The sequence below is a fragment of the Nannospalax galili genome, unplaced genomic scaffold (assembly GCF_000622305.1).
Source record: "Nannospalax galili isolate Female #2095 unplaced genomic scaffold, S.galili_v1.0 scaffold1569, whole genome shotgun sequence".
Taxonomy (NCBI): Eukaryota; Metazoa; Chordata; class Mammalia; order Rodentia; family Spalacidae; genus Nannospalax; species Nannospalax galili.
The window spans coordinates 785,293-812,398 of record NW_008360051.1 but is presented as its reverse complement, the minus strand read 5'-3'; the positions used below and the strand labels follow the sequence as shown (position 1 = coordinate 812,398).

At 41.3% G+C, this 27,106-nt stretch overlaps 1 protein-coding gene across 17 annotated transcripts in view; it reads right to left on the bottom strand.

Moving 5' to 3' along the window:
- The window catches only part of Cacnb2 (calcium voltage-gated channel auxiliary subunit beta 2), a 433,641-nt gene that overhangs the window by 101,283 nt on the left and 305,252 nt on the right, over positions 1–27,106 (bottom strand). For 14 of the 17 annotated variants that reach the window (XM_029559167.1, XM_008824116.3, XM_017795855.2 and 11 more), the window contains one exon: positions 23,936–24,055. In XM_029559167.1, the coding sequence (XP_029415027.1) occupies positions 23,936–24,055 (120 nt within the window). Of the gene's footprint in view, positions 1–23,935; positions 24,056–24,857; positions 25,171–27,106 lie in introns of those variants that run through there. The other 3 variants (XM_008824117.3, XM_008824118.3, XM_008824122.3) reach the window with 2 other exon arrangements.

Below are 27,106 nucleotides of genomic sequence, written 5' to 3'. Positions count from 1 at the left end.
ATAAGGTTAGTCCCACTAGTCTGGTACTTTTAATTACCATGTGCCATGTAGATAAAGCTTGGGTAAAAACCAAACATTCTCAAATAAACCTTGACTAGATATATATTATGTTCTTTGAGCTAGTTATATGTATAATTTGTCAGTAGGTTGTTGGAATAATATGGTTCACTCTGGTTTCTTAAAACTAGCTAGGCATTATTTATCTCATTGTCTAACCCTCTACCATGGTTTCCCCATTTTTCCCATTTCTCCCTTAATAATACCCTTCTCCTCTGGTCCCACCTCTGTTGAGCTCCCTCTTTCCCTTTATCCCCTAGTTTTCTTATATAACCCTCCCTCCCCACTCCCATTAAAAGAACTCCGTTTTCATCCACATCTCCCTTATTAACACTCATTTCCTACTGTTCTTCTCTTTCAGTATTCATCTTTATACCTGCATCCCAAATGGCACCCTCCCATAGCCTCCCCTCCCCCACTGAAGCCTATACTTTGTGTGTATTTCATACAGAACATCCCAAACAATCTTATTCATATATATACTCACATCCCAAGTGACACCCTCCCATATCCCTGCCCCACTGAAGCCCATATACTCTGTAATCCCTGTTACTGTTCACTGTAGTCAGTGACCCCAGCTGTTCCCCATTCATAAAAACAACATGGTGCTGGCACAAAAATAGACCCATAGATCACTGGAACAAAATTGAAGACCCAAATATGAGTACATGCAATTTCAGCCACCTGATATTTGACAAAGGGGCCAAGAACATTCACTGGAGGAAAGACAGCATGTTCAGCAAATGGTGCTGGCAAAACTATATCTCTACCTGTAGAAGAACGAAACTAAACCACTGTCTTTCACCTTGTACAAAAGTCAACTCTAAATGGATCAAAGACCTCAGTGTGCAGCCTTAAACTCTGAAACTGTTAGAAGAAAACATTGGCAATAACCTACAAGATATATGTATAGGAAAGGATTTTCTAAACCGGACTTCTATTGCTCAGGAAACAAGGTCATGAATCAACAAACGGGACCTCATTAAACTAAAAAGCTTCTGTACATCAAAGGAAGAAACTAAGGAAGTGAACATAAAATCCACAGAATGGGAGAAAATCTTCACCAGCGACACATCTGACAGAGGTTTAACATCCAGAACATGTAACGAACTCAAAAAACATTCAAGAAAGGAAGTAACCCAATTAAAAGATAGGCTAAGGAGCTGAACAGAGGGTTCTCAAAAGAAGAAATAAAGATGGCTAAGAAGCATCTTAAAAGGTGCTCAACATCATTAGCAATTAGGGAAATACAAATTAAAACCACTTTAAGATTTCATCTTATCCCAGTCAGACTGGCTAAGATCAAGAGAAAAAATTATAACAAATGTTGGAGAGGATGTGGGGAAAGGGGAACACTCATCCACCGCTGGTAGGGCTGCAAGCTGGTTCAACCCCTATGGAAACCAGTGTGGAGAACTTTAAAAAAACTACAAATGAACGTACCATTTGACCCAGTTATACCACTCCTTGGCATATACCCAAAGAACTTATCCTATTGCAGAGACACTTGTACAACCATGTTTATTACTGCTCTTTTCACAATTGTTAAGAGATGGAAGCAATCTAAGTGTCCCTCAACTGACAAGTGGATAATGACAATGTGGTTCATGTATACGATGGAGTTTTACTCAGCAGGAAAGAAAGATGAAATCATGAAATTTATAGGTAAATGGGAGGAACTAGAAACTGTTATACTAAGTGAAGTAACACAGAAAAACAAATGACACATGTTCTCCCTCATATGTGGATCCTAGCATCAAATCCTTATAAGTGAGTGTGTATCAAGGAGTTTGATGAAACTTCGGGGGCACCAGGTAGATCTATGATCATCTAAAATCGAATTCTTACCTCAAACAGAATACAGGTGGCACTGTTTCTTCTGCCCTTGGTTAGTTTTAAAGTCAAGGGAGAATTGTAGTAACAACATGTTGGATTATCAAAAAGAGTTTTTTGTTTTTTTTTTCTTTTCTCAAAGAATAGAGTCCTAACACCATTTTTAAAAAATTAATCTATACTTTTAAATGATAAATAATAGTATGGATCAGAAACATGTCCTTAGGAAGAAGCTTCCTAAGGGTTAACCTGTTGCATAGTCATTTTATTTCTTGACTTTTCAGATAAATAATCTGGTTATCTGGTTCCAGTTAATTTCCCTGCCTTTTACTCTTTCTTTATATTCCCTTTATTTTTTCTTTTCTTTATTCTTCTCTCTCTCTCTCTCTTTCTCTCTCTCCCTCTCCCTCTCCCTCTCCCTCTCCTTTCTCTCCCCTCCCCCCATTTTCTTGGCAGTGCTGTGGATTGATGGAACCCAGGCTCTAGAACAATATCTCCAGCTTATTTTGGCATTTTAAGGAGAAAAACATTTCTATTTACATATAAAGCTCTTTGTTAAACAAGGGTGGAAATGATCAGATGTTTTTGTTTCCTAGCATATATGTTTAGAGGTAAACCCACCATTTAACAGGAAATGTATTTTATGTTTAACCATATAAAAAGGCAGAAGTAGATGTTTTAGGTTGAGGTGAGAAATGTAGGGAAAGAGCTTGGGATCCACTTCAGACATCAGTAGAAAAGTGGCTTCATTCTAGACTCCTGAGCAAGTGTGCAAAGGTGGAGAAGACACACAAGCCTTTAGTGATGTACTCTGGATATCAAGAAATCTTGGAGTAAAGGAGCATCCACATAGAAACATAAATACAAAAGCATCTGACTAGACTCAAATATAAATGATAGATATTGTCTTAAAAGAATTCATCTGGTTGAATCATTTCATGCAAAGTATGATTTTTAAACTCTATTTGGTAGTATATACTTACACACTCTCCCCAGCTCATTTGCATGTCAGAATTACTTCCATTCCTCTAATATTTTCTTCTGGGGAACATGTCTCAACAACATAAATCTCAAGTCAGATCACATCATTTTATCCAGTTGCTTGTGGAAACACTGAATCATTGTGAGACACTTAGAATTTAAACTAGAATGCTTAAAAAATTCTTAAATGCAACTCTAGTTAAAATGAATAAAAATCAATGCCTTCCACTCCCTCCACACACTACTCAAGTACAGAATGTGTTTTGCAGGAATGACTAAGAAGTTCTTAGACAATTTACGCACCTGCACTTAAACCTAATTATTTTAGAGTATCCCTGATACCTGTTGACTTTGTAAGGCAGGATAGAAAGCGAAAATTAAGGGGACATGAGAAGGGAGAGGAGATGAGAATCAAGAATTCCAGCACAATTAATAGCATCTCTTACGAAGGCTTCCTACATAAAGACACTCTTTCTTTTATATAAAGATACTTTCAAATAAGAATAGCAATGAGCCACACTCGGGTTTCTAGTAGATATAACTTAGCCTAAGACCTTACTCCTTTTCCAGAGATTCTCTAGGAATCTCACAAACAAAACTACAACCCTTTGTTGACAATAAAAGCATCTTGGCTTCCTTTGAAACCCTTCTGACCGAGGGCTTTATCGTATCAATTATAAGCCCATCCAGTACACGTCAGGAACCCATTGACATGTAACTTCAGAAAACAGCAAAATGGTATGTGTGGTTATTGCTAACATAATTAAGCAGCATCCTTTTTCTTGATGTGCTTTCAATTCTATTCTTATGCCTTGTGCTTGCCCTGGGTGCCTCTTTCCTATAAATCCCGTACGTAATCTATGTTCTTAGATGATTCAAGGAGCTCTAGTGCTGCTTCACACAAAAATCAAGAATCCTATCTTCACCTAAGTACAGGTTTACGGAGTCGGGGACCTTCCCAGACTGCTGCAGACAGCTGCAGTGTGTTTTTGCTGCACCCTGACAATTACACATTTCCCATTTAGAGAATCCAGTTCTTCTCCTTTACTATTTTTGATAATAAGACTCTTTTTTAACATCCTAGTTTTCTGCTAAGTAAATAAATACAGTCACATGCCACTAACCATGGGGACACCTTCTGAGAAGTTCATTAAGCAGATATACACATCAACTACTCAATGTGGCCTCCTGACACAATCTATAGACATTGTAATGTAACACGTGTAGATAATGCAAGCATAAGTGAATTGTGTTTTACTTTACTTTTTTTTTTAGTAAGTGGAAGTTCACTCTAAATCAACAATAAAAAGTTTAGAAAGCTAATACACTATCAAATATTATGTATTTGTTGTATGTAGTTGTTTGAACTATATTTCAATAAGATGTCAGCACAGTATGTTTACATGCATTAGCATGACACCATGACAACGTAATGGATATAATGCCACTAGGAATTTTCTGCTCCATTATAGTCTTGGGGTCCACTGTGGTACATGCAGTCTGCTACCTGACCAAATTGTTATGTGATGTGTGACTATCGTTATAAAATAGAAGATTGTTCCAAAATTCAGATGATATAAATTCAGATTTAACCCCCAGGGAGGGGAGGTAGAGGTGGACGCCAAGGGCTCACTGGCCATGTTTTTAAAAGTCTCAGTCTCACTAAAGCAAGAACTCCTACTGTTAGCATGAATAACCAAGATTGCAGTGGAGTCTCTAGCCAGCACAATGATGCAAGACAAAACCCAACACTGAAAAGGATGCATTTTTCATTAGTCACATATAATTGGCCCATTTGTAAATGGCAGAAAACTTAAGAATCTACTGAAAAGTTTTGAGCATTTAATAACCTTAGAAATAATGAAAAATACAAAGAGTTGCAGGAAAAATGCCTAGGGTCAAGGCTAAAGACATGGATATTTTAGGGACAGGGGTGCTAGCAATCAAATGCAGGGCACCGCCTACCTGGTGGGCAAATGCTCTGCTACCAAAAGTTTTCTGACGTTCATCAAAGTGGTTTTTATAGGAAAAATTATAAAATATTCATGAGCAAAACTAATGAAAAAACATTTCTTATTCATGAATAAAATGACTCAGTGTTATAACAAAGGTATTTTTCCTTAATTGATCTACAAACAATATAATGCCAAAATCTCAGAACACTATGGTAAAAAGATCCTCCTTCCTTCCTTCCTTCCTTCCTTCCTTCCTTCCTTCCTTCCTTCTCCCCGCCCCCCAATATGGTTGAATTTCAAATATGGCATGTAAAATTTAAATAGGATATAAATGTATAAGCTGTCAGTTCTGTCCTGAAAAAACAGTGGGCTTGATAAGAACAGGAGGCAGAAATTGCTTAGGCACTTTAGGGTAAAAAGATCCTAAAAGTAAAGTGACCAGTTTCTTTCTTGGCTAAGAGCTGGAAATGCCATTGGGCCTGCCAGTACACTTGTTCTTGTCTAAAGCCAGAGAAGCCAGAATTCTCTAAGCTAAAGATGAGTCTGGGTCCACCATAGCTAGAGGCTGGAGATGTCAGAAAGAGGGGTCTGTTTTTCATTATCTCTTTTCCCTAAAGGAGTGCCCCATTCCAGGAAACTACACTGAGGGACTTGGGCACCTGGCATGGGAACTGGACTGAGTAGCTCTACTCCACCTCCCCTCCTTTCTCCACTAAAGCCTTATTAACTCCAGGGCAGTGAGGTTCAGTGGTCCCCACTCTTGGGGACCTCTCCTAAGCTCCCTATAATAAAATACTCCTTTCTAAAACTCACCCTCTGTGGCCCATGAATTTCATTCTTTGAATTCACCAGACAAGAACCCCAAAGTATCTGACTTGAGGTAGCTTTGGTGGCCATTGAGTTTCTAGGCCCCTAGTCTCTCAAGCTAAGCACAACAGAGCCAAGAAAGGCTTCATTGCTCTCAAAGACAACACTGTAGTCCTGTATCAGTCTGACATATCTAACTATATCAGTATTTAAAAATTCCAGACATTCATTTGTAAAACTCTCTCTCTCTCTCTCTCTGGATGAAACTCAACTGATTTACAGTCTGTGGTGGTTTAAGTGAGAAAGGGCCCCCATAGACTCATGTATTTAAACACACTTGGTTCCTAGCTGGTGGTGCTGTTTGGAGAGGTTATGGAACCCTTAAGAGGTGCAGCCTTCTTAGAGGAAGCAAGTCACTAGGGATGGGCTTCGAGGGTTTATAGTCTTGCCCCCTTCTGTTCTTTCTCTCTCTGTCTCCTGTGTGTGGATGAAAATGTGATCACCCAGCTTCCTGCTCCTCCCACCTTTCACAATGCCTCCCTTGCCATTATGAACTCTATCACTTAGGAACCATAAGCTAAAAAACCCCCCTTTTCTTCCTTAAGTTGCTGTTGGTCATGTTATCACAGCAACAGGAAAGTAACTAATATATAGGCTCAACAAAAGAACAGCTCTTCAGAAACTCAGCTGGAATGAACCCTTCTCTGTGGCAAATGACAGAAGGCCTTGGCAGCTGCCCGTGACGAGCCTGGCCATGAGGAGGAATTCTTTCTACTCTAGAGAGCCCCTTTCCTCACTCCCAGCAGCTCAGATGTGGGTCTTATTGTCGTCCTTTCACCTGTGTTCTAGTATATCAAGGAAGAGGTAGACCCCACTGTATCAAACAGAAACTATTCTGGAAAGATCTCTTTATATTACCTCTACCTGAAGCCATTCAGTAACGTTTTTTCACTAAAGAATGTACTAGAGCCAGGGATGTATTTCAGTTCACAGAGTACTTGCTCAGCATGCATGAGGCCCTGAGTGGATCTCTAGCAATGTAAAAACCAGGCATGGTGGTACATGCTCACTTGGAGGTGGAGGCAGGAGGATCAGTTTGTTCATGGTCAGCCTTGGCTACATACTTTGTTTGAGGCCAGAATGGACTACATGAGACCTTGCTTCAAACAAACAAATAAGAATGCACTAAAGAAATGAAAAGCCAGTCGACAAATCACTCACTAAACTGGATATGGAAAGAAGAGGGAGTAAATGAACCATATGTCCCTCTAAGGTCACATGTAGTGGAGACAAACTATAACTTCATTATTTTGAAAAATTATAAGATGACAAAATATGATTCTATCCAGAGTTCTAGGATTCATTCACACAGTCCCTGTTGCTTAGCAGATCCTATGATCTTTTTGGTCTTCAATTACACACTAAGCCTTTAAAAGGAATTAAATTCCAAGCATGAAGACAGGTCTCAGTCCTAATTACTGCAAGTTGTGTTAAGGAGAGAAGGAAATTATGGCATGATAAGGGCTGGGATGAAGCACAAACTAGTTTTCTGGGGATGGGAGTTACTAAGGAATAAGAGCCGGTGGGTGGTGGGACAGAGCCACAAACCACTGGAAAACAGAGAACACAGATTCTGAGCACAGGGATCCTGTCAGTGGAATCTTGAAACTTTGGGGAGGATAAAAGTCATTTTGCTGCAAACATTTAACATTTCATTTATTTGTTGAATAAGCCAGAAAGGTTTTCAGGTAATCCAGAGGGACACATGAGCTTATCCTTCCTTCTGTGACCCACAGGCAGTCCGGATGCCCTCTGTACAGTTAATTGGCACTGGAGTTATGTGCATCAAATGGACAATCTAGGCAAGGATAAACAGGATAACCTTGGCAATTACATTTTCTGTGAGGTAACACAAAGCAACTCAGAAACCCACAAACTAGTAAGCCAGTATAGGCATGTGGCCAGGCAAAACCACACAAAAGATCAGCTTCCACTATCTGCTCAACTTGTTAAACTGGAGAGGATGTTTCCCTTTGATTTAGTTTCATACAGACTGTTTTAAAAATTCTCAAAAACAAAACACTAAAATCCTAATCATTGACAAGTGTTTAAACTAGAACACAACTAACAGCTATAGCACATGAAACTATTTAGAGTATTGTATATTTGCCCAAACGCCGCTTCCAACTAGACTAAACACTATAGCTGAAACCAAAACTCAGAATGCATGTGGTAATCTCTTCAAGCATCTGAGCACAAAGGAAAACACTCCACATACTTAGGGCAACAACCCATAGCCCTTTGGCGTCATCCATTCTAACTCGAAGATGGCTGGATTACTACCAAGAGTGTCGCATAGCTTGTATATTGTGGAGAGATCTTTGAATATCCCAGGAAAACAAGCCAACATGCGTGACTCTAAGCTGGCCATGTCACCAGAGAAAGTCCACAGATGCATCATATATTCAAAGGTATTCATGAGCCAAGAAATGACAAAGAGCCACTGATTTTTTTTTTAATTCTGCTAAAAAGGTGTAATGTGTGTGCTACTACAATGCACATTTTCCAAACAAGAGAACAACATGTGCGTTTTGGAGAAATGTAAAAAAAAAAATTTTTTTTTTTGGTCTTTTTGAGACAGCATCTCCCTGTAGCCCCAGCTGTCCTGGAACTCACTGTGTAGACCAGGCTGGCCTTGAACTCACAGAAATCTGCCTGCCTCTGCCTCCCAAGCGCTGGGATTGAAGGCGTGCACCACCATGCCTGGCTGTAAGATTATAGTATGATTCTTATTTTATCAAACTCCAATTGTTAATTTTTAGTTTATTATTAGTGTGTATGTATGTAGGTGTGTGTATGTATGTATGTATGTATGTATGTTAGAGAGAGAGAGAGAGAGAAGAGAGAGAGAAGAGAGAGAAGAGAGAGAAGAGAGAGAAGAGAGAGAAAGAGCCAGAGCCACAAACACGTGTGGAGCAGAGGACAATGTGACAGAGTTCAGGAGTCTGTTTTCTCCTTCCACTGGGAGTTCCAGGCATTGGACTCAGGTCTTCACGTGTGTGCAGATGCTCAGAGCCACCTTGCTGGCCCCCAAATTGATAGCTTTTCTTGGACCACAATCCACAAAGAGGAAGGTATATTTGCTAATGTCAAGGCATTTTATATACATTTATATCTAGGGGAAAATACTATTTAAAATTCTCTTAAGATACATTTCCTGCATTTACCAAACTATCAATAGGATAATATTCAAAACAGCTTTAATTCCCAGAATATTAGATTTTATTTATTTATTTTAGTTAACACTTTTTACTGAATTTTGTGATTTTCATACAATATAATTTGATGGTATTTAGATCCCCTCCCCTATCTGCACCTCTCCTTATTGCCCCTGATCAATTTAACAAACCCCATTATACATATAATAAGACCTACAGAGTCTAATCTGTGTCCCCAAATGTCCTTCAGTGTGGGTCCATCCACTGGAGCATGGTTAAGAGAGAGTCCATCCTTGAATGAGATGGTCTTTCCTCCTCCCAGCAGTCATCAGTTGCCAAAATTTCCTTAGGCTGGGTTTTTGAGACAGAGTTTCACTATGCACCCAGGCTGGCCTGGGACTCACTATGTAGACCAGGTGTTTAGGAGACATTTAGAGTATCATTTTGAGGCATAAATGAGACTGTTTTAAACAACTCTTTCCAGCTCTTGTATTTCCAGGAACTCAATTCCCAATGGAGAGGGTCAAACTTAAATAAAATTAACTTGTATACTGAGGATGGTTATGCAAGCACAGGTGAGGCTTCCTCTACCAGACTATGTTGGTTAATTTGGGGTCGACTTGATTGCATCAAGGGGTGATCAGATTAAATAGCATTTTCGGTACAGGTATGTGTATGAAGATGGTGCAGCTACAGTTAGATTTTGAGTTTGTGGATTCACTCTCCCAACTGTGCATAAGTACTGTCCAATTTGTTTTGGGGTACTGAGAGAATAGAAAAGAGAAGAATAATTTTCTCTTCTTTAAAAGTATTTGCCTAGTTGAGCTGAACTGGACACGGGTGTTTTCCTATACTTAGACAGGGATTTATACCATTAGCTGGTTCTCTGGCTTTTGAATTCTGGCTGGTATTATTCATGGGTGAACAGTTTAAGGATGGCAGATCAGGGAACTTCTTAGCTTCTGTAATCATATGAACCAATCCTCTCTCTCCCTCTCCCTCTCACTCTCCCTCTGCATCTCTTTATGTCACATTGATTTTGTTCCCCAGAGAACCCTGACTCATACACAGACTCATACTTGAAGAATGGGTTTGGTTTTGTTTCAACAGATTAATGCTGGAGAATTCATTTGTTAGGGTATTGAGTTTAAATGAAACATTTCAGATTTGAATATGTTCTTTTCCCTGACTTTTTGATTCTTTGCCTAACAGGGCATTCAGTCATCTGTCTCCTATGAAATGCCAACTCAAAGCTTTACCATGTGGTAAAATGGATGCAGAACACACAGTAGTTCCTAATCTTAGCACCCCACAGAGAATGTGTGACATGGGCCTCAGTGTCACCTGGTTCTGGTACTCATTTAATTTTGCTTTTCATTTTATTTATTTATGTGGGGTGCAGTGCATGCCTGACACCATGCATATGTGCAGGTCAGAAGACAACTTGCAGGAGTCCATTCCTTCCTTTTACCATGTAGGTCCCATGGATTGAACTCAGGTCATGAGGCATTTGATGACAGGTGTCTTTATTTAACAAGCTATCTCACTGGCACTATTCTATTTAAAAATTAAAAAAAAATTTTATGTGTATGAACATATTGCTTGCATGTATGTAAGTGTACCAGTATTGTGAAATGCCCGTGGAGGTCAAAAGAGGGCGATGGATCCTCTGGAACTGTAGTTACGGATGGTTGTTAGCTGCCATGTAGATGCTGGGAATGGAACCTAGGTCCTCTGCAAGAGCAGCCAGTGCTCCTAACCACTGAACCATCTCTCCAGCCCCTATTTAATTTCTTTTTAAAATTGAAACAAGGTCTTATGTATTCCAGACTGGCCTTGAACTTGCTATGTATTAAAGAAAACCTTGAACTCTTGCTGTTCCTGCGTTCACCTCCAGAGTACTGAGATTATGGGTGTGTGCACCAGACCTGGTTTACACAGGGCTAGGGATGGAACCCAGGTCTTCATGAATGCTAAGAAAGTATTATTCTCAGTCCATGCCCTCATTTTAAATTAAGGGGTTGAATAAGATGATACTTTATATGACTACAACATTACTATTCAAGTTTTCTCTTAGACCACAGCCAAGGCTGAATGATTTTATGTCCCCTAGATTATCACACACCACCACATGGTAGATGACCCTTGCAAATGTGTTCAGTGAAGAATACATTCATTCAGAGTGTGGAGAACTTGTCTATTCAACGGAGGTCCATACTCCTTTCTGTGCATCCATTGTATGACCTATTATTGTGTCACAAATTGAAGTAGGGTTTGTATACTTGGGGAAGCAGTGCTCACTTGTGTATGGTGGCATTCTTTATCTGCTAGCCATTACCAACCATCTCCTTTGGCTCAACGTGTGTGACACTGAGTTCCTTATAAAAGAACATGTAGGGGCTGGAGAGACGGCTCAGTGGTTAAGAGTACTGACTGCTCTTGCAGAGGTCCTGGGTTTGATTCCCAACACCCACATGGCAGCTAACAACCATCCATAACTCCAGTTCCAGAGGATCCAATGCCTCCTTCTGACCTCAGTGGGCACTGCACAACATGGGTGCACTTACATACATGTAGGCAATACACTCATACACTGAAAATAAAAATAATATTAAAAAATTTAAAAAGACCAAAAATAAAAATAAAAAAATAAAAGAACATGTAACTCAACTCTTGTCTGTAAGGAATCTAAGTTGATTTAAATGCTGGATAGCAATTGGCTCTGTAAATATTTTATTCAAAAATGACTGCAGTTCCTCTTAGGAGGAAAGATAGTAATTTCTTTAAAGATTATTTTTTGATAAGTTCATAAATAAGCACTTTATTTACATCATTTTCACCCCCCGTCCCCCATGTTCTCTCAATTTCCTGACCTCTTCTTTAATTATTCTTGTTACATTCTTGTTATATAAATATTATACACACACACACACACACACACACACACACACACACAACCTACTGAGTCCAGTTAGTGGTGCTAGCATGTACATAAGTTTACTGCTGACCACTTGGGATTGGATAAAGTATCATGGACCTCGTTTCTGGAGAAAACCGATTCTCCCTCTCTCAGCAGCCATTGATTGCTGTAGCTCATCTAACTAATGGTAAGACCTTGTAAGATTTCCCATATCCATGTTGGTATGTCAGTTGGTGTTGTCATTATATAGGTCTTGATTAAGCAGACATCCTGGTCCTCTGGCTCTTAGAATCCTTCTACTCCTTCTTCCGTGATGTTTCCTGAGCCTTAGGTGTAGAGGTTACATCTTAGATGTATCAATTGGGGCTGGGCATCCTATGGTCACTTTTTCTCTGCATTTTGAGCAGCTGTGGCTTTCTATAATCATCTCTATCTGTTGACAAAAAGAGCTTCTTTGATAAGAAGAAACTTATTTGTAGGTTTTGAGAATATCGTTAGAAATTGTATTGGCTTAGGGAAATGGCCGCAGGAGATTTCACTCTAGGGTCTACAGCCTCTCAGATGTGGGTATTTGGTATCTTCCAGACGTGATAGGGAAGCTGTATCCATGACATCTAAACAATCATTAATAGTTTAACAATCCAGAGGATAAATGAAGAATAGCAAGAGCCAGACTGTCTACAGTCTTGTCTAGCCTCTTCCCCAATTCACTTCCTGCTGTGTCTGGGGAGAGCAGGAACATGGTTTTGGTCTCAGACATAAAAATAAGTGACAATTATTTTTTAAAGTAATGGGTGTTAATCTTGCAAAAAAATATCAGTACAGAGAATATTTGATAGGAAATCACTAGGATATAAATAATTTTGATAGTTAATGGTATGATTCATCTTCCTTTCTAAAAACAGGGTTTAGGTTTAAGCCATAAATATTTCTTTTAAAATCATCATGACAGTAGTTTCCTAATCTTCCTTTATAACAGGTTCTCATCTTAAACTAGCTAGTAGTGAAACAGAACTTTCATTTTTGTCTGCTGTAATTTTTAGACTGTTTTTCTCATCTTTTTTCCTCAGAAACAGATAACAGTGAAGTTTCTCTGAAACCGTGATTCGTTCAGTCTTCTCCCCCTGCACTCCTCAGAAGCCTTTACTCAGCATTCTTCACGTAATCTAATTCCTGGATAGTTCATTTTTTCCACTTCTGTACAGGAAGAGTGCCACTACAACACTTTATGCGCATCTCTCTCAGATCTCCATTTAACCAAGAATAGGATATGCATATGTTCAGATCGCTTTCTTTCACAACTTATTAAACTCAGGAAATTTTAGCTCTGGAAATGCAGTGTACGCCAGTGAAATTTCCTTTTAAAAATGTTGCAGAGGTGGGCTAGGGAGCTGTTTCAGCTGCTAAAATGTCTGCTGCGTAAACATAAGGCAAGAAGGTTGGCTCCCTTTCACCCATGTGAAAGGCTGCCTGTGGCGGCATGTACCTGTAATCCCAGTTCTGGGGAGGCGAAGACAGGAGGATTCCGGTGGCTCACCCCGCCAGCCAGTTTAACTTTAGAGGCGAGCTCCAAGTTTCACTGAGAGACCTTATCTCAAATACACTCAAGTGCAGATCATCCTGAGAATCAATATCCTATGTGGCCTCTACACACGTGTGCATATGCACTTCTACCTTCACATATAAACATTGGCCCCTAATCTCCCACATCACACTGCCAAAATGGTTCAGAAGGTAAAAACAATACATTACCTGAAGATAAATTGAGAGTTCAGTGAGACTTAAGCAGAAAAGCCACCTTTGCTGGGCACCTCGGTCAGCAGAAGCACAATGCTGATTAGTAAGCCTCTGTCCCCACAGAGAAAGTCCCATAACAGTGGGACATCTCTGATCCACAGTGCCCTCTGTGCTTTCCCTAGCTTTCTAATTCTGAGCTCTACCTGCTTGATGTCCTTGGAGTCATGGCTCCCATAACAAGGCTGTTAGGCTCACACTTGTCATATTGCTCAGTCCAGTGACACATTCCTGCATCGCTAGACCATGACCTCTTGAGGGAAAAAAAACCTCATCTAAGCTTGCCTCTCCAAGTTCTATGCAGTAGCACAATACCACTCATCCGATGTTTGGGAATAAATTCTACTCTCTGAGTTCCAACATTTTTCATGTAGCTGTGGTGGTGCAAAGTTAAGGAGACCAATTGAGAAGACTATGTTAAACCCTGTAAGGGTTTTCATGCTGATTCCTGTTCATATCTGCTTGGGAAAAGCCAGGGAAGAACTCAGTATTTATAGTTATGTTTACAAGGATGCACAAAGATGTTAAGCCACAGCTCTTTAACAGATTGAGAAGAAAAAGCTCCAGTCACAAAGTTTATAATAATCCTTCCCCAATCCATTTATGGTTTTGAAATAGTCAGAAGTTTCTGTTATGATAGCAGTCCTTATAAGGGTTCTTAACCAACAGTACAGGTTTTTTTTTTGCCTGTGTGCGTGCGTGTGTGTGTGTGGTGTGAATGCAAGTATATGTGTGGGTGCACATGTATGTGCAGGTATATATTTGTGTGCATGTGTGTGAGGGTGCATGTACATACGAGTGCCCCTGAATGTGAAGGCCTAAGGGTTGACATCGAGAGCTTTCTTTGATCGGAGACAAGGTCTCTCAATTGAGAACACAGCTTGCTGATGCAGTCAATCTAGCTAGCTTGCTCTGGGAATTGTCTCTACCTCCCCAGTACTAGAATGACAGGCAGGCTGCCATGCATCCCTGCATTACAAGGGTTCTTGGGCTCCAAACTGTGGCCACACTTGCACAGCAAGTGCTTTGCCTGTGGAGTCATCTTCCAAGGCAAGTGTACAGTTTTTAACATGGGAAACCACAGTCCTGAATATCCTTTAATAAAACTCATAAATGCACTGTAAGAGACCACTAAATTAGACAAAGCACAGGGTTGTTTTTAAAATATGTGACTCTTGTTCATAAGAAACTTAAAACACACTCAATAGGCAAAATGCAAAGATAAACATAACCTTAAAGACATATAGAGCAATATAAAAGATTATTCCCATAATATTCCGGTGCCACTCAGAAAGCAGCCACAGGGAAGAGCAAGAATATTAAACCAAGTTGATAACTGGGAGAAGAATTGCTCCATGCGACAAAGTACAACAAACATTGTTAGTCTCAAGGGACTCAGTTATAGGTCAAGAGACCATAAATGTGCCTTGTTCATAGGAATGGGAAGGGTTGCAATCTGAGCTGTCACAGTGGGTCACCGTGGGATACAGTGGAGATGTCCATGCTAGCCAGGTCTTCATGTCTGTCCAGTGCACTCAGTTCTTCAGTTATTAGATGTTATAAATCAGCCTGACAGCACTCATCATCAAATTAGAAACAAGGAATGCTATCAGGATAGTAACCATATAAAGTCCATATGACAGCAGTACTTAGAGGGAACAAAGATGTTGGCTTTACGACTTCTCAGACAAGCTCTCCATTGGAAACCAGGCTCTGTGATGGGAGGCATCATGAAGCCCAGTTCCTGTGCCCATTCAGAGAGCCCCAGGATAGAGGAAGGGGGGCTCAGGAGCCCTTTGCCTGACCTGTACTAAGCTGTTCATTTAGAACTGCAACTCAACTGCAAGGAGCAAGACTTACTGTCATTTTACAAACAGGAATACTGATCTTACCATGTAATTTATCAAGAGATCAAGCTGTTGACCCAGGGCAGAGATGGAATTCAAATACATATTTTTTAGTTGAACTGCAACCGACACCCAAGATAGCTAAAATATTTCCTATTTGATCCTTTACAGGAAAAGAACTGGTTGAATCTTTGATCCTTGCGAGGATGGAGGAAACACTGGCAGGTTAAGAAAATGTAGAGGAGGATGGGCTTGAAGAAGATGGGGAGCTCCATTCGATGAATGAGAACTGAGAGATGAAGGAAAGGAAGATCTGAGAAACCAACACGTAGGGTGAGAAGTTGGGATCAAAGGTGCAGAAGGCCAAAGCCTTGAGAAGAAGACTTCAGCTGCTGGAAAGACACTTTGGATGACAAATTACAGTCAAAGGAAAACTTACACAGAAATCCCAAGAGTGGGGAGAGTTGTTGGATGAATGCCCATGGAACCCACAGACCACCACATCACCTTGATACCACTTTGCCTCTGCAGAGGTTATTGAGATTGATCCATGGATCCCCTGGGGCTGTGTAGAGATCAGCATGGGAACCAATACAATATCAAGACAAAACTATCAGAAGGCCAAGGCTTGAGCATTTGGCAGATGGGCCTCTATGTTTTAGTTGAGGGAACTAAAAGTTGATGCAGAATAATGTGAAGAGGGATGGGGAGAGGGCTCAGTGGTAAGAGTGCTAGCCATGAAACAAGAGGCCCTGAGTTCAAATCCCCAGCATCCTCATAAAAATGAGACATGGTCACGGGTGCCTGTAACCCCAGTATGTCACAGCAAAGACAAGGAGAGCCTGGGAGCTCACTGGCCAGCAGGCCTAGCCAAAAACAGTGAGTTTCTAGTTCAGTGAGAGACCCTGCCTCAAAACATGAGGTAGACAGAGATAGAAGACAATCTATGCCCTCCTGTGACCTCTGTATGTGTATGCCTGGGCACATCCCACCCCACATACACATATGCCACACCACAAGCACACATACATATGCATACACATGTACAAAGAATCATTTGAAGAACAGCCAAGGTGGTAGCTGACATCGGTAACTGACACAGGCAGCTTTGAGTTATAGTTTAATACAGAATACATTTACTAGGGAAGGAAAAGTCACTGTGGCATGCTGACAAGTCATGGAACACTTAATCATAGGTCAACAAACTTGGTGACAGAAAAATCACTAGAAATCATCAGCAAAGAAATAAAGGCAGAAATTAATTTCAGAGGGTTCAAGGTCAAGTAGCAAAGGAATTAAAGACATTGGAAGCAAGAGTAAAAAGCCTGAACAACAAGGTCAAAATACAAGGAAAGAGGAGAGGAGGCTGGAAGCCCGACAGAGCTGTCCATGTTCCAAGGCAGAGGCATCTCTTCTTTGAAAGAGGTGAGTAGGGACAAGGAGTATGAACCACTGTTTGCACAAATCCATGCGTTTGGCTGCTCCCATCCAGGCCCACCTGACTTCATCGTTGTGGCTTGCTTTGGCTAACACTGGAAGAAGGTGAAGTGATACAGAAGACCCCCCCCCCCCGCCCCCTGAGCCTGGTTTCTCTTTTTTTTTTTTTTTTAAGTGTTGGGGATGTAGCTCAGGCCCTTGCACAAGTTAGGTATGATGGCTGATACTGATTGACAGGCTCTAGAATCACCCATGAGCAAATCTCTGTGGACGTATGTGAGGGATTATCTAGATTAGGTTGGCGTATGAGCATGCCTGTGAGGGATTTTCTTGAGTAGGTTAACTGAAGTGGGAAGAACCACTCACATGGGGGACACCTGAAGACAGCCCAGATACAAGGAGGGCTGAGGGAAAGGCTTTTCATTTTGTGCCTGCCTGTCTTTGTGGCATAACGGTGAGTTCATCTACTCTGCTGCTGTTGCCACATCCTCCACTGACATGGGAACCCAGCTTCTTCAGCCTCCCAACATGGACTGAAGACCAGTGGCTTTCCAGAATCCTCTGGGCCTTCAGTGCCATATTGGGTGTGCTGAGGCATTCAGCTTTGTGAACTGAACAACTGCAGGTTCTGAGCCTCTCTGTTGTGAAGGTAGCCATTGTCAGACTCCCCAGAACATATCATGTAAACTGATATAAAAATCCCCCTTTAATATATATTCATCTTATCAGTTCTGTTCCCCAGGAGAAGTATGACTATAACAGGCCAACACTCCATCCCTTGAGCTAAATCCCCAGCTTCCTTTTGATACAATTCTGAGAATAGCATGTGGAGATACTAAATCGGTACTAAACCAGCCTGGTGGTAGACAAGAGGCTGCCAAGAAGAAAAAAAAAAGAACGACTAAAGATGACAGCTGCCCAGCGACCTGAATCACCTGATCCCAGCTCATCTAGTTGGCCAAGACTGCATGGGGGGCGGAAAGTGAAATAGCTTTGAAGGAACCCAGCTGAGATCACTTCATACTGGAACAAAGCAGAAAGGGTTTTTCTTACTGAGAGAGGGTGTGAGGGTTCATCTGGTAATGTAAGGATCAATGCTGCATGTATCACAGTATCTTGGACTGTCCAACAGTCAATAACTGCTGGGAGAGGCAGAGTTGGTTTTGTTCAAGGGTGTGATGCTAGATAGGTTAACCAGGCTGTAGGGGATGGACACAGACTGAAGGACATTTGGGGACACAAATTTGACTCCATAGCCCTTTTACATATGTCAGGGGTATGACAGGGGAGGAGGTCTAAATATGATTAAAATATATGAAAATTGTGTGTGTTGTGGTTTGAATATGAAATTTCCCCATAGGTCCATGTGTTTGAACACTTGGTCCATTGTAGGCAGTGCTATTTGGGAACGTTGCCCAAAGAGCATAACTGGTGAGTTCTTTACTGTGCTGCTGTCTTCTGGGAGTAAGCTACATCTGTCCATCCTATAAGGTCTAGCTTTTAGCTACTACCTCCTCCAAGAAGGATGTTCTATTCTAGCCACCTAGGTACAGTCTTGTTCTGGGCATGCTCACAGACCTTTCTGTTCCCACTAGCTACTTCTCTTCTACTGTTTATTACTTCTCTCTCTAAATAAATAGAAGCTTCATCAGGCAAAAGACCTGCCCATTTGTCCTTTGTGGCTCTGCCTTATAGGCTGTCCCACACACCAAATACCAAATACCAAATACCAAGTGCAGCCGTTTTAATAGCAGACATGCACTGTTGAGAAGAGCAGTCAAATTTGAACGCCAATCCACTCTACTAAGAGTATCACACCACACCTGTATCTGTGTTCCAGTCGCTACCACATCCAGATTTCCCAACCCAGTATGGTATCATTTTTGATAAATTTGGGTGAGGAGTAATGAAGGACAATGTTCTTTTAATAAAGTGATCATGTGACTCAACAGTTTCACACATGAGGAATGAAAACAGTTCTCACTCATGAAAAACTTCTATGTGCACAAGTCCTCATACAACATTATTCACAATGCTTAAAAGTATCAACAACCCAAATTCCTACTGACTGGCAATGCATCAAACCTGAATATGGATATAATGGAACATTCTACGACAATAAGATTGACGAGACGACAGATGCTACTGGATGAGCATTAAAAACATTAGGTGAGTGAACCCAGCCAGTCTCAAAGGACCAGCTATGACCTGATTCTATATAAACATGTGCAACATCCAGGACGGATGGCTTTAGAGAGAAAGTTGGGGTGGTGGCTCTCTAGGGCAGATGGGTTGTGAAGGATGAGGAATAATTTAGTGGGCTTAGGATTTCTAATAAAGAAAATGAAAATGTCCTACAATTGGTTATAATCAGGAGGCTACAACTCTAAATGTACTTTGAAAAACATTAAATTTGTACTTATTTTATTTTGTGGAGACAGGGTGCTGGAGTTATAAACATGTATCACCATGCCCGGCTAATTGCATTAATTCATTCATCTCTTAATTATTTAAACATACAATATAATTTTTTTTCTTATAGTTCTTGAGACTGGGAAGGGGCCGTGATGCTTACTGTTAACTGTCAACTTGAATGGGAAATGGGTCTCTGAGCATCCCGTAGGGATTATTTTGATTACAATAAGGAGGAAAGGCCCACAAGTGCTTAACAGCATCAGTTGTGAACTTGACACACCTAGGTAGAGAGGAATTTCCTCCACTGGATTGGCCTGTGACCATATCTGTGGGCATTTTCATGATTGTTGAGTGATATGAGATCCTACTGATCCTACTGTGGGCTGTGCCATGGCTGGGCAGATGGTCCTGGGTTCCATAAGAAAGTAGGCAGACCATAGGCCAAGGCTCAAGCCAGGAAACCGCATTCCTCCATGATTTGTGCTTCAGCTCCTGTCTCCAGGTTCCTGTCATGAGTTCCTTCCCTGACTTCCCTCAGTGATGAACTGTGACCAGGAGGATGTAAGGCAAAAAGAACCTCTTTCCTCCCCAAAGTGGTTTGGACAATGTTTTTTAGTATTTTATTTATTATTTTTATTTTATGTATATGAGTGTGTTGCCTGCATGTATGTAAGTGTGCCCGTGTCATGCAATGCCTGAGGAGGTCAGAAGAGGGCATCAGATCCCCTGGAACTGGAGTTATGGATGGCTGTCACCATGTGGGTGCTGGTATCCAAACCCCCGAGTCCTCTGCAAGAGCAGCTGGTACTATAAGCCACTGAGACATCTCTCTAGCCCCTTGATCAATGTCTTTTATCACAGTACTAGAAAATAGGGCAGAAATTGGTTCAGTTGTCAACTTGACACACCTGGATAGAGGGACCCCCAATTGAAGCATTTCCTCCCATTAGATTGACCTGTGGCCACATCTACAGGGTATTTTCTTGATTGCTGAGTGATGTAGGAAGGCCCAGCCTGCTGTGGGTGGTGCCACCCCTGGGCTGGTTTTCCTGCATCATATAAGAAAGCAGGCCAGTAAGCGGCATTTTTCCATAGTCTGTGGAATGCTTTAGTTCCGGCATTCAGGTTCCTGCCTTGGCTTTTCTTCATGATGGACTGAATTGTAAACCAAATAAACCCTTTCCTCCCCAAGTTGGTTTTTAGAAGAACCAAGAGAAAGCAAAAGAGAAAAGGGCCCAGACTCCATTAGAAACTACATCTGGGGTAGAGGGGGGACGGCTCGGCAGTTAAGAGCACTGGCTGCTTACGGAGGACCTGGGCTCAACTTCCAACAGCTACATGGTTGTTCACAACTGTTTGTAACTCCAGTTCCAGGAAATTTAATGCTCTTTTATGGCCTTTGTGGGCACCAGGCATGGATGTGGTGCACATACACATGTGGTGCACAACACACTTATACACTAGAAACCCACTCCTGTGTCAGGGAACCCATTCTCACAATAACAATAGTAATCCATTCACAGGGGTGGATCCCTTGTGACCTAAACACTGTTCCTCAGACCCCACCTTCTGACATTTGTATTACGGATTAAGTTTCCACCATGTGAACTTCGGGGACAAATTCAAACCATTGGTACCAAGATATTCCCAATGCTAGCCTCCAGTTCAACAGTCAGAGCTCACCGCAGTATCTAACTAAAAGATCCCCCTTGCCACAGCTCCAAGCTAATTCATTCCTTCTCTTACTCATCCAACAAATATTTGATATGTGTTATGTGTCAAACCAAACTAACTTTAAATGGGGGGGGGTTATCCCATTGTGTAGCTTTATAAGAGATTGTTGCAAGAACTAATTAAATTCATGCTACTTGTCTTTAAGGTGGTATCAGAAAACATCAACTTAAACAAGGCAGCATCAACAAAGTATGCCAAAACTGAACAAGATCAGAACACATCTGGGACCCCAAAATACCACGGTGAAAAAACAAGGTCATGTCAGTTGTTACTAAATTGCCTCAAAAAAACTCATCTGAGGTGTCTGAAGAGGTAGAGATGGCTGCAGGGTTCCCTGGCAGCACAGCTGCCTCGTTATATAACCTTTTGCAGGTCACTTACTTCCAGAATTGTTTCTAGTTTCATTATTTGCCAATTACTTCATTTCACAGAGGTGTTATTAAGTCAATTGATAGACAATGGAGTTCATCTTTATTCAGGAACAGGCTCTCAAAGCAAAGCTGAGGGTCTAGTCCAGACATTGCACAGATGTATTAATGTCATCTGTATGCCAATTCAAAACACCAATTTGTAAAGTCTTTCTGTTTGAAGGGTGATTGTAAAAATAAACGTACAAAATGTTTCTTTCAAAATGGATATGCAAAATGTTTAAACTATTTTAGGTTAAATCATTAATTCAGGTGCTTTTATTTTTATTTATTTACTGTTTTGAGACAGTGTCTCATATATCCCAGCCTGGCCTGGAATTTGCTATGTAGCTAAGGATGACTTTCAACGTCTGATCCTCTTGCTAGGACTTCAGGCATGTACAACCACGCCAGGTTTATGTGATGCTGGGGACTGAACCCAGGGCCTTCTGCGTGCCACACAAGCACTGTATCACCCGAGCCACATCTCCAGCCCTAATACATGCACTTTTAAATGTTAAGGCTTTGTTTTATAAAAGGTCCCATGAGGGCATGATGCTAAACTCACAAAGGAGAGCAAACAGAAGCACCTAATGAGAAGTAGAGAGCTGCGATTCCTGCTTTGCATTCTATCTTCAAGGACACTGGAATGAATAAACCAAGCCTAACATGCCAAGATTGACATAAACTTAAATTCTAGTCCTTCAATCTTCAGTCAGAACATGTTCAAATTCTCACCCCAGATTTAGTCATTGAACCACATGGAGGTTCTAAGGTATTGACCTAATTTGAAGGACAAATAGATATAAATGAACTATTTTCATTAAATACAGAAAACAGTGCTTCCATTATTTTCCTTTAAGTTCTCTTCCCTTTCCATTCATCCCACATCACCTGCTACTAAAGATGAGGCAGTGAACCAGAAACATGAACCTGGTTTGACTTGGAATCCACATCTTGAAGCATGCTAGGATGAAAGATTTCTATGTCTTCTATAGCTATGTCACTGAGCTCCTGACTTACAGAGCGCAATCATGAACAGTTATGTCTCAGTCAGATAATTAAAGTCTTCCCTAACCAAGTCTGCAGCACACTGGATCATAGGCGTGGCCCTGAAAGACAGTCTACTTTTTGTGAGTATGAATTAGCTGTGCACAGAACCACCTCATTTCTGGAAAGGCTACTACTTTTCTTGCCTATTCTTTATGATCAGGAGCAAAAGATAACACGTAGAATTGGATTCTCATTTGCAAAATACATTTATGACAGTGGACCCTTAGGCGATTCACTTTACCAAACATTGATTCTTTGCTGTCCCTATTTAATTTCAGCCTCACAGTGTTTCCCAATGGCCAGTTCTGGTCCAGCAGCTCAGCTGATGGTAAGTGGGCCTCACCTTCCCTTGTCAGTTTCCACAGTCAGAAAACTCTCCCCGTTTCTGCTGTCCATGCTCTGTCTAGCAGTTAAGACTGTGGTGGGACCTGGGGAGGATGCTGCTGACAGCTGTTACACAGATGTACTGCCCTTCAGCTGTCAAGGTCTCCAGCAGCTTCTCAGGAACCACTGTGGCAGCAGGGCTCTAGGTCATGAACATTACACAAGGGCTGTCCATGCATTCAAACCAGAATCGCCAACTACCTCCTCATGTAACACAGATTCTCGTCCTCCTAGAGGCGAAGCAGGGAGAAGAGCGATGATGCTGCCCTGATCTTTCCAGCAAGATCAATGGTGGACTTACTCTTTTTCAAAGCAGTAATTTTCTTTCGAAAGGCAGCCAATAACTACATTAAAATATGTTCACTCAGAAGTTACAGGCCAAGACACTTTCAAGTTGGACAATACTCCATGGTTCAGAAATAGCTGTTATTCAAATGACTGCCAGAGAAGGAAAAGAAGATTCAAATCCTAATGATAATGAATTCAGTCATCATTTCATAGCGAAGTGAAATACAGCCTGTAATAAATTCTTTGCAGACTTCATAATTGATTTGTTTCTCCTCCATGTACAAACATTGCATTCTAATGGAATGAAGAAAAAACTTTGCCAGGGAAGGCCTTTTAAAAATGATTGAAATCTTTTGTTACTTTTTCAAAAGTACCATATAGACCACTTTTTAAATATAAGAGAATAGCATTATAAAAGAACTGTCAGGTGAAATTTAGGATTGTTCTAGACTAAGGAAATAAACCTTAGCATCAAGAAAGTTTGGTTTTGTAAACAGAGAGGTGGTTTACTGGGAAGATGAAGCAAAATATTTTGATATGACATGCAGTTTTTCCTCTTTGTATATTTAGAGATCCTTTTGTATGTGTTTAAATTAACCACCCACCATGGACACAAGTTGCTTGGATTATAAAACAACACAAAAGTAAAGCCTATGGTTACATATCACATTTCCCCTTCACTATGGTGTCTGTGTTAAACCTGACGATGGACTACTCTAGAAGACCAAATGTGAGCTTCAGGGGCTGCTTCTACTGGTGAGCTCTCACAGGCACAGCACAACCGCCCAAAGAAACCTGGTTTTACCTTTGCTTTCTCCAATTGTGCCTGGGCCTGCCGCTCAGCTTCTCTGCGCACTGCCTCCCGATCTTCTTCCAAAGACACATCTGAATCGGATGGGCGGCTGGTGTAGGAGTCTGCCGAACCCTAAAGAGGAAAGTGTACACTTTAAAATAGATCTGAGATATGACGAGCACACCGGAAAAGCCTCATTAGTGTTGTAGCTTGCTTCTTGGATTATGCTATACGTTCCTGAAAAGAGGAGAAAATAATCCATTTTGCAGTAACCCACCTAGAAAAACATGCTTTGCTTTGCCCACTGTTCGCCAGGATAGTTGTGGGGACCAAGACATCATTCCTTCCCCAGCCTCATATTCTAAACTACCCTTTGCGCAAGACACAAACAGTTCCTTTCTCATTAAACCAGCTTCATGGTGCAGTGCAGAGCTGAAGGGCACTGATGGGTTTCAAGGATAACTTCAAGAGCAGTCTGAGAGCTGGAGCAAGTGTTTACAACCAGAGAAACAGTAGCCTGACAAAAAGCATAGAAGGAATTCTGATGAGTTATAAACTTGAACTCTCCATCATCTCACAGCCATGATACACCCTCCCATTAAAATCTTAATGCTTTTCTGGCTTTTCCTACACCAGCTGCCTTATCAGACTACAGGGCTAGTTTCCTCTCCCTCTTCCAGAAGGACCTTTAGGAAAACCTTTAAGTAGATAGTAAGAGCTGGCTACGGAAAACACCAGCCTGAGAGATTTCATTTGGCGATAAATCACGACGCACGAAAAGGAGCTCAGAAAAATGACAAGAATCTCTGAGCTCCCTCTCTTGATCGCGAGCACGTTAACTACAGCAAACCACCTTCTCCGCAGGCACTCGCTGCTGCAACAACAGAAAAGCAAAGACAGCATCTCCCCCAGCCAGAAAAGCCTTCGTGCTTACACAGATATCCGAATTCTTCAGCCTTCCTCCCTTGGCTCTTTTCAGAAGGCTGATCCAGGTGGCCTTCATTAGCCGGATAGCGCCTTAATCTCCTGCAGCTGCGGCCTGGGGCACAGACACTCAGAGCTCGCCGAGCCCTGGAGAATCCCAGCACCTTTGCAATCCATGCTCCAGGAAGCCCCTCTTCCAGTCCCCTTCTTCCTCAGTGGCTTCCACACCCTGCCCCAGTAGACTCCCGGCAGAGGTTCTTCTTATCTTCCCACTGCAAGCGGGAAACACACACGAGCGCGCGCGTGCGCGCACACACACATACATACACACACACACACACACACACACACACACACACACACACACCTAATGCTTTCTATTGCTTTCAAAATAAAGAACAATCCAAGTGCAAAGACTGGCTTCAACTCAAACTTAATGCATCTGATGACTGAATATTCTCTGCCTAGCATTTGGATTGTTACAGGAAATCAGTTGCTAGAGAACCTTCAGAAAGAAGAATAATAGGAAAAAAAAAAAAAAAAAAAAAAAAACCAACCACCCAGCAACTCAGCAGTGATATTTGCAAGTGCAAAGTTCAAGCCTTATCTCCGGCAATCTGAGGGGGTAGGGGGAGGAAGTACTCCCCGCACTGGGCATGCACCACATGTAGCCTTTTACACTGGGTATGCACCACATGTAGCCTTTTACGCAGATGGTGGCATCACGCTGTCCGTCTATGTCAAATTGTTGTTTTCCATCCAAAGTGTAAACAGCTGGAAAGGTCTCTCAGCTTCTAGAGTAACCGAGGCACGTGCTGTCTTTGTCAGCTTCTCTTCCAGATGAAACCTTATCTCAAAGACAAGGCTTACAGTCCTTTCATTGAATACCCCTTTCCACTGCCTGCCACAGAAAGGATGTCCTATACCACGAAGGTAAATGGTTCATAATAAATACCACACACAGCACTGAACAGCCGAGCTCGAATAGTGCTCATCCAGTGCAATCTAAAACTAATCTTTATAAACAAAAGCAAGACAGATGTGGCCATTTAATTAGGATATGAAAGCAATCACAGATTCATAAAGCAATGAATTTAAGGGAGCTCAAAATGACTGAACTTTTTCTCTTATGAGAAACTATTATTTGAAATAAACCAATGGAATAAATGGCTGAATTGTTGCAGTAATATTTATGAAGAATTTTCAGAGCTTGATTGATTTTTTAGCTGGTGCTAACATTCACAGAATACAGTAATTGAACCCATATTCTTCCTGCAGATAAGGTGACTGGGGCTTAAGAAGGAAAGGTATGAAGGTTATTTATTTCCTGGATGAATGGGATTAAATTTTTAATACTTGTTTTTAATTATGTATATATGTGTCTGCATGTAGGTATGTGCCAGAGAGTGCAGGTTTCCATGGAGGAAAGAGGCGTGGAATCCCCTGAGCTTGAGTTACAGGTGGTTGTGAACTGCCCCAAGTATGGATGTTGGGAACCAAACTCAGGTCGGTCTTCTAGAAGAGCAGGAAGTGCTCTTAACCACAGAGCCATCTCTCTAGTCCAGGGGCTTATATTTTAAAGCTTCAGAAATACACATTGCCAAGTTTTACAGAGCAAGCATAAAATGTGAAAACAAGCTGCATTTATTTGAGTGAAGCCAGAGTTTGCTTTGTAAAGTCTCACATAAATAAAGGAATTATGGGCTGGAGAGATGGAGCAGCAGTTAAGAGCACTTGCTATTCTTTCAGAGGGCCTGAGTTCAGTTCCCAGCACCCATATGGTGGCTTAGTACCATCCATAACTCCAGTTTCAGGGAATCCATTGCCCTCTTCTAACCGCCATAGGCATTGTACACATGCACTACACTTGCATACATGCAGGCAAAATACTCATACACACATAAATAAAGTAAATTTTAAAAAATGTGTGATTAAGGGGCTGGAGAGATGGCTTAGTGGCTAAGAGCACTGACTGCTCTTGCAGAGAACCCAGGTTCAATTCCCAGCACCCACATGGCAGCTATGAACTGTTCACCATCTTTAACTCCAGTTCCAGGGGAATCCGACACCCTCTTCCGATCTCCATGGCATTGCACGACACAGATGCACTCACATACATTCAGGCAATAAACTCATACACATAAAATGAAAGAAATAAATAAAAATAATTTTTAAAATGTGTAATTAAGAAAACCCTACACAGACAAGGTGTTATACACCTATTATTTCAGCACTCAGGAGACAGGGCTATGCAGTGAA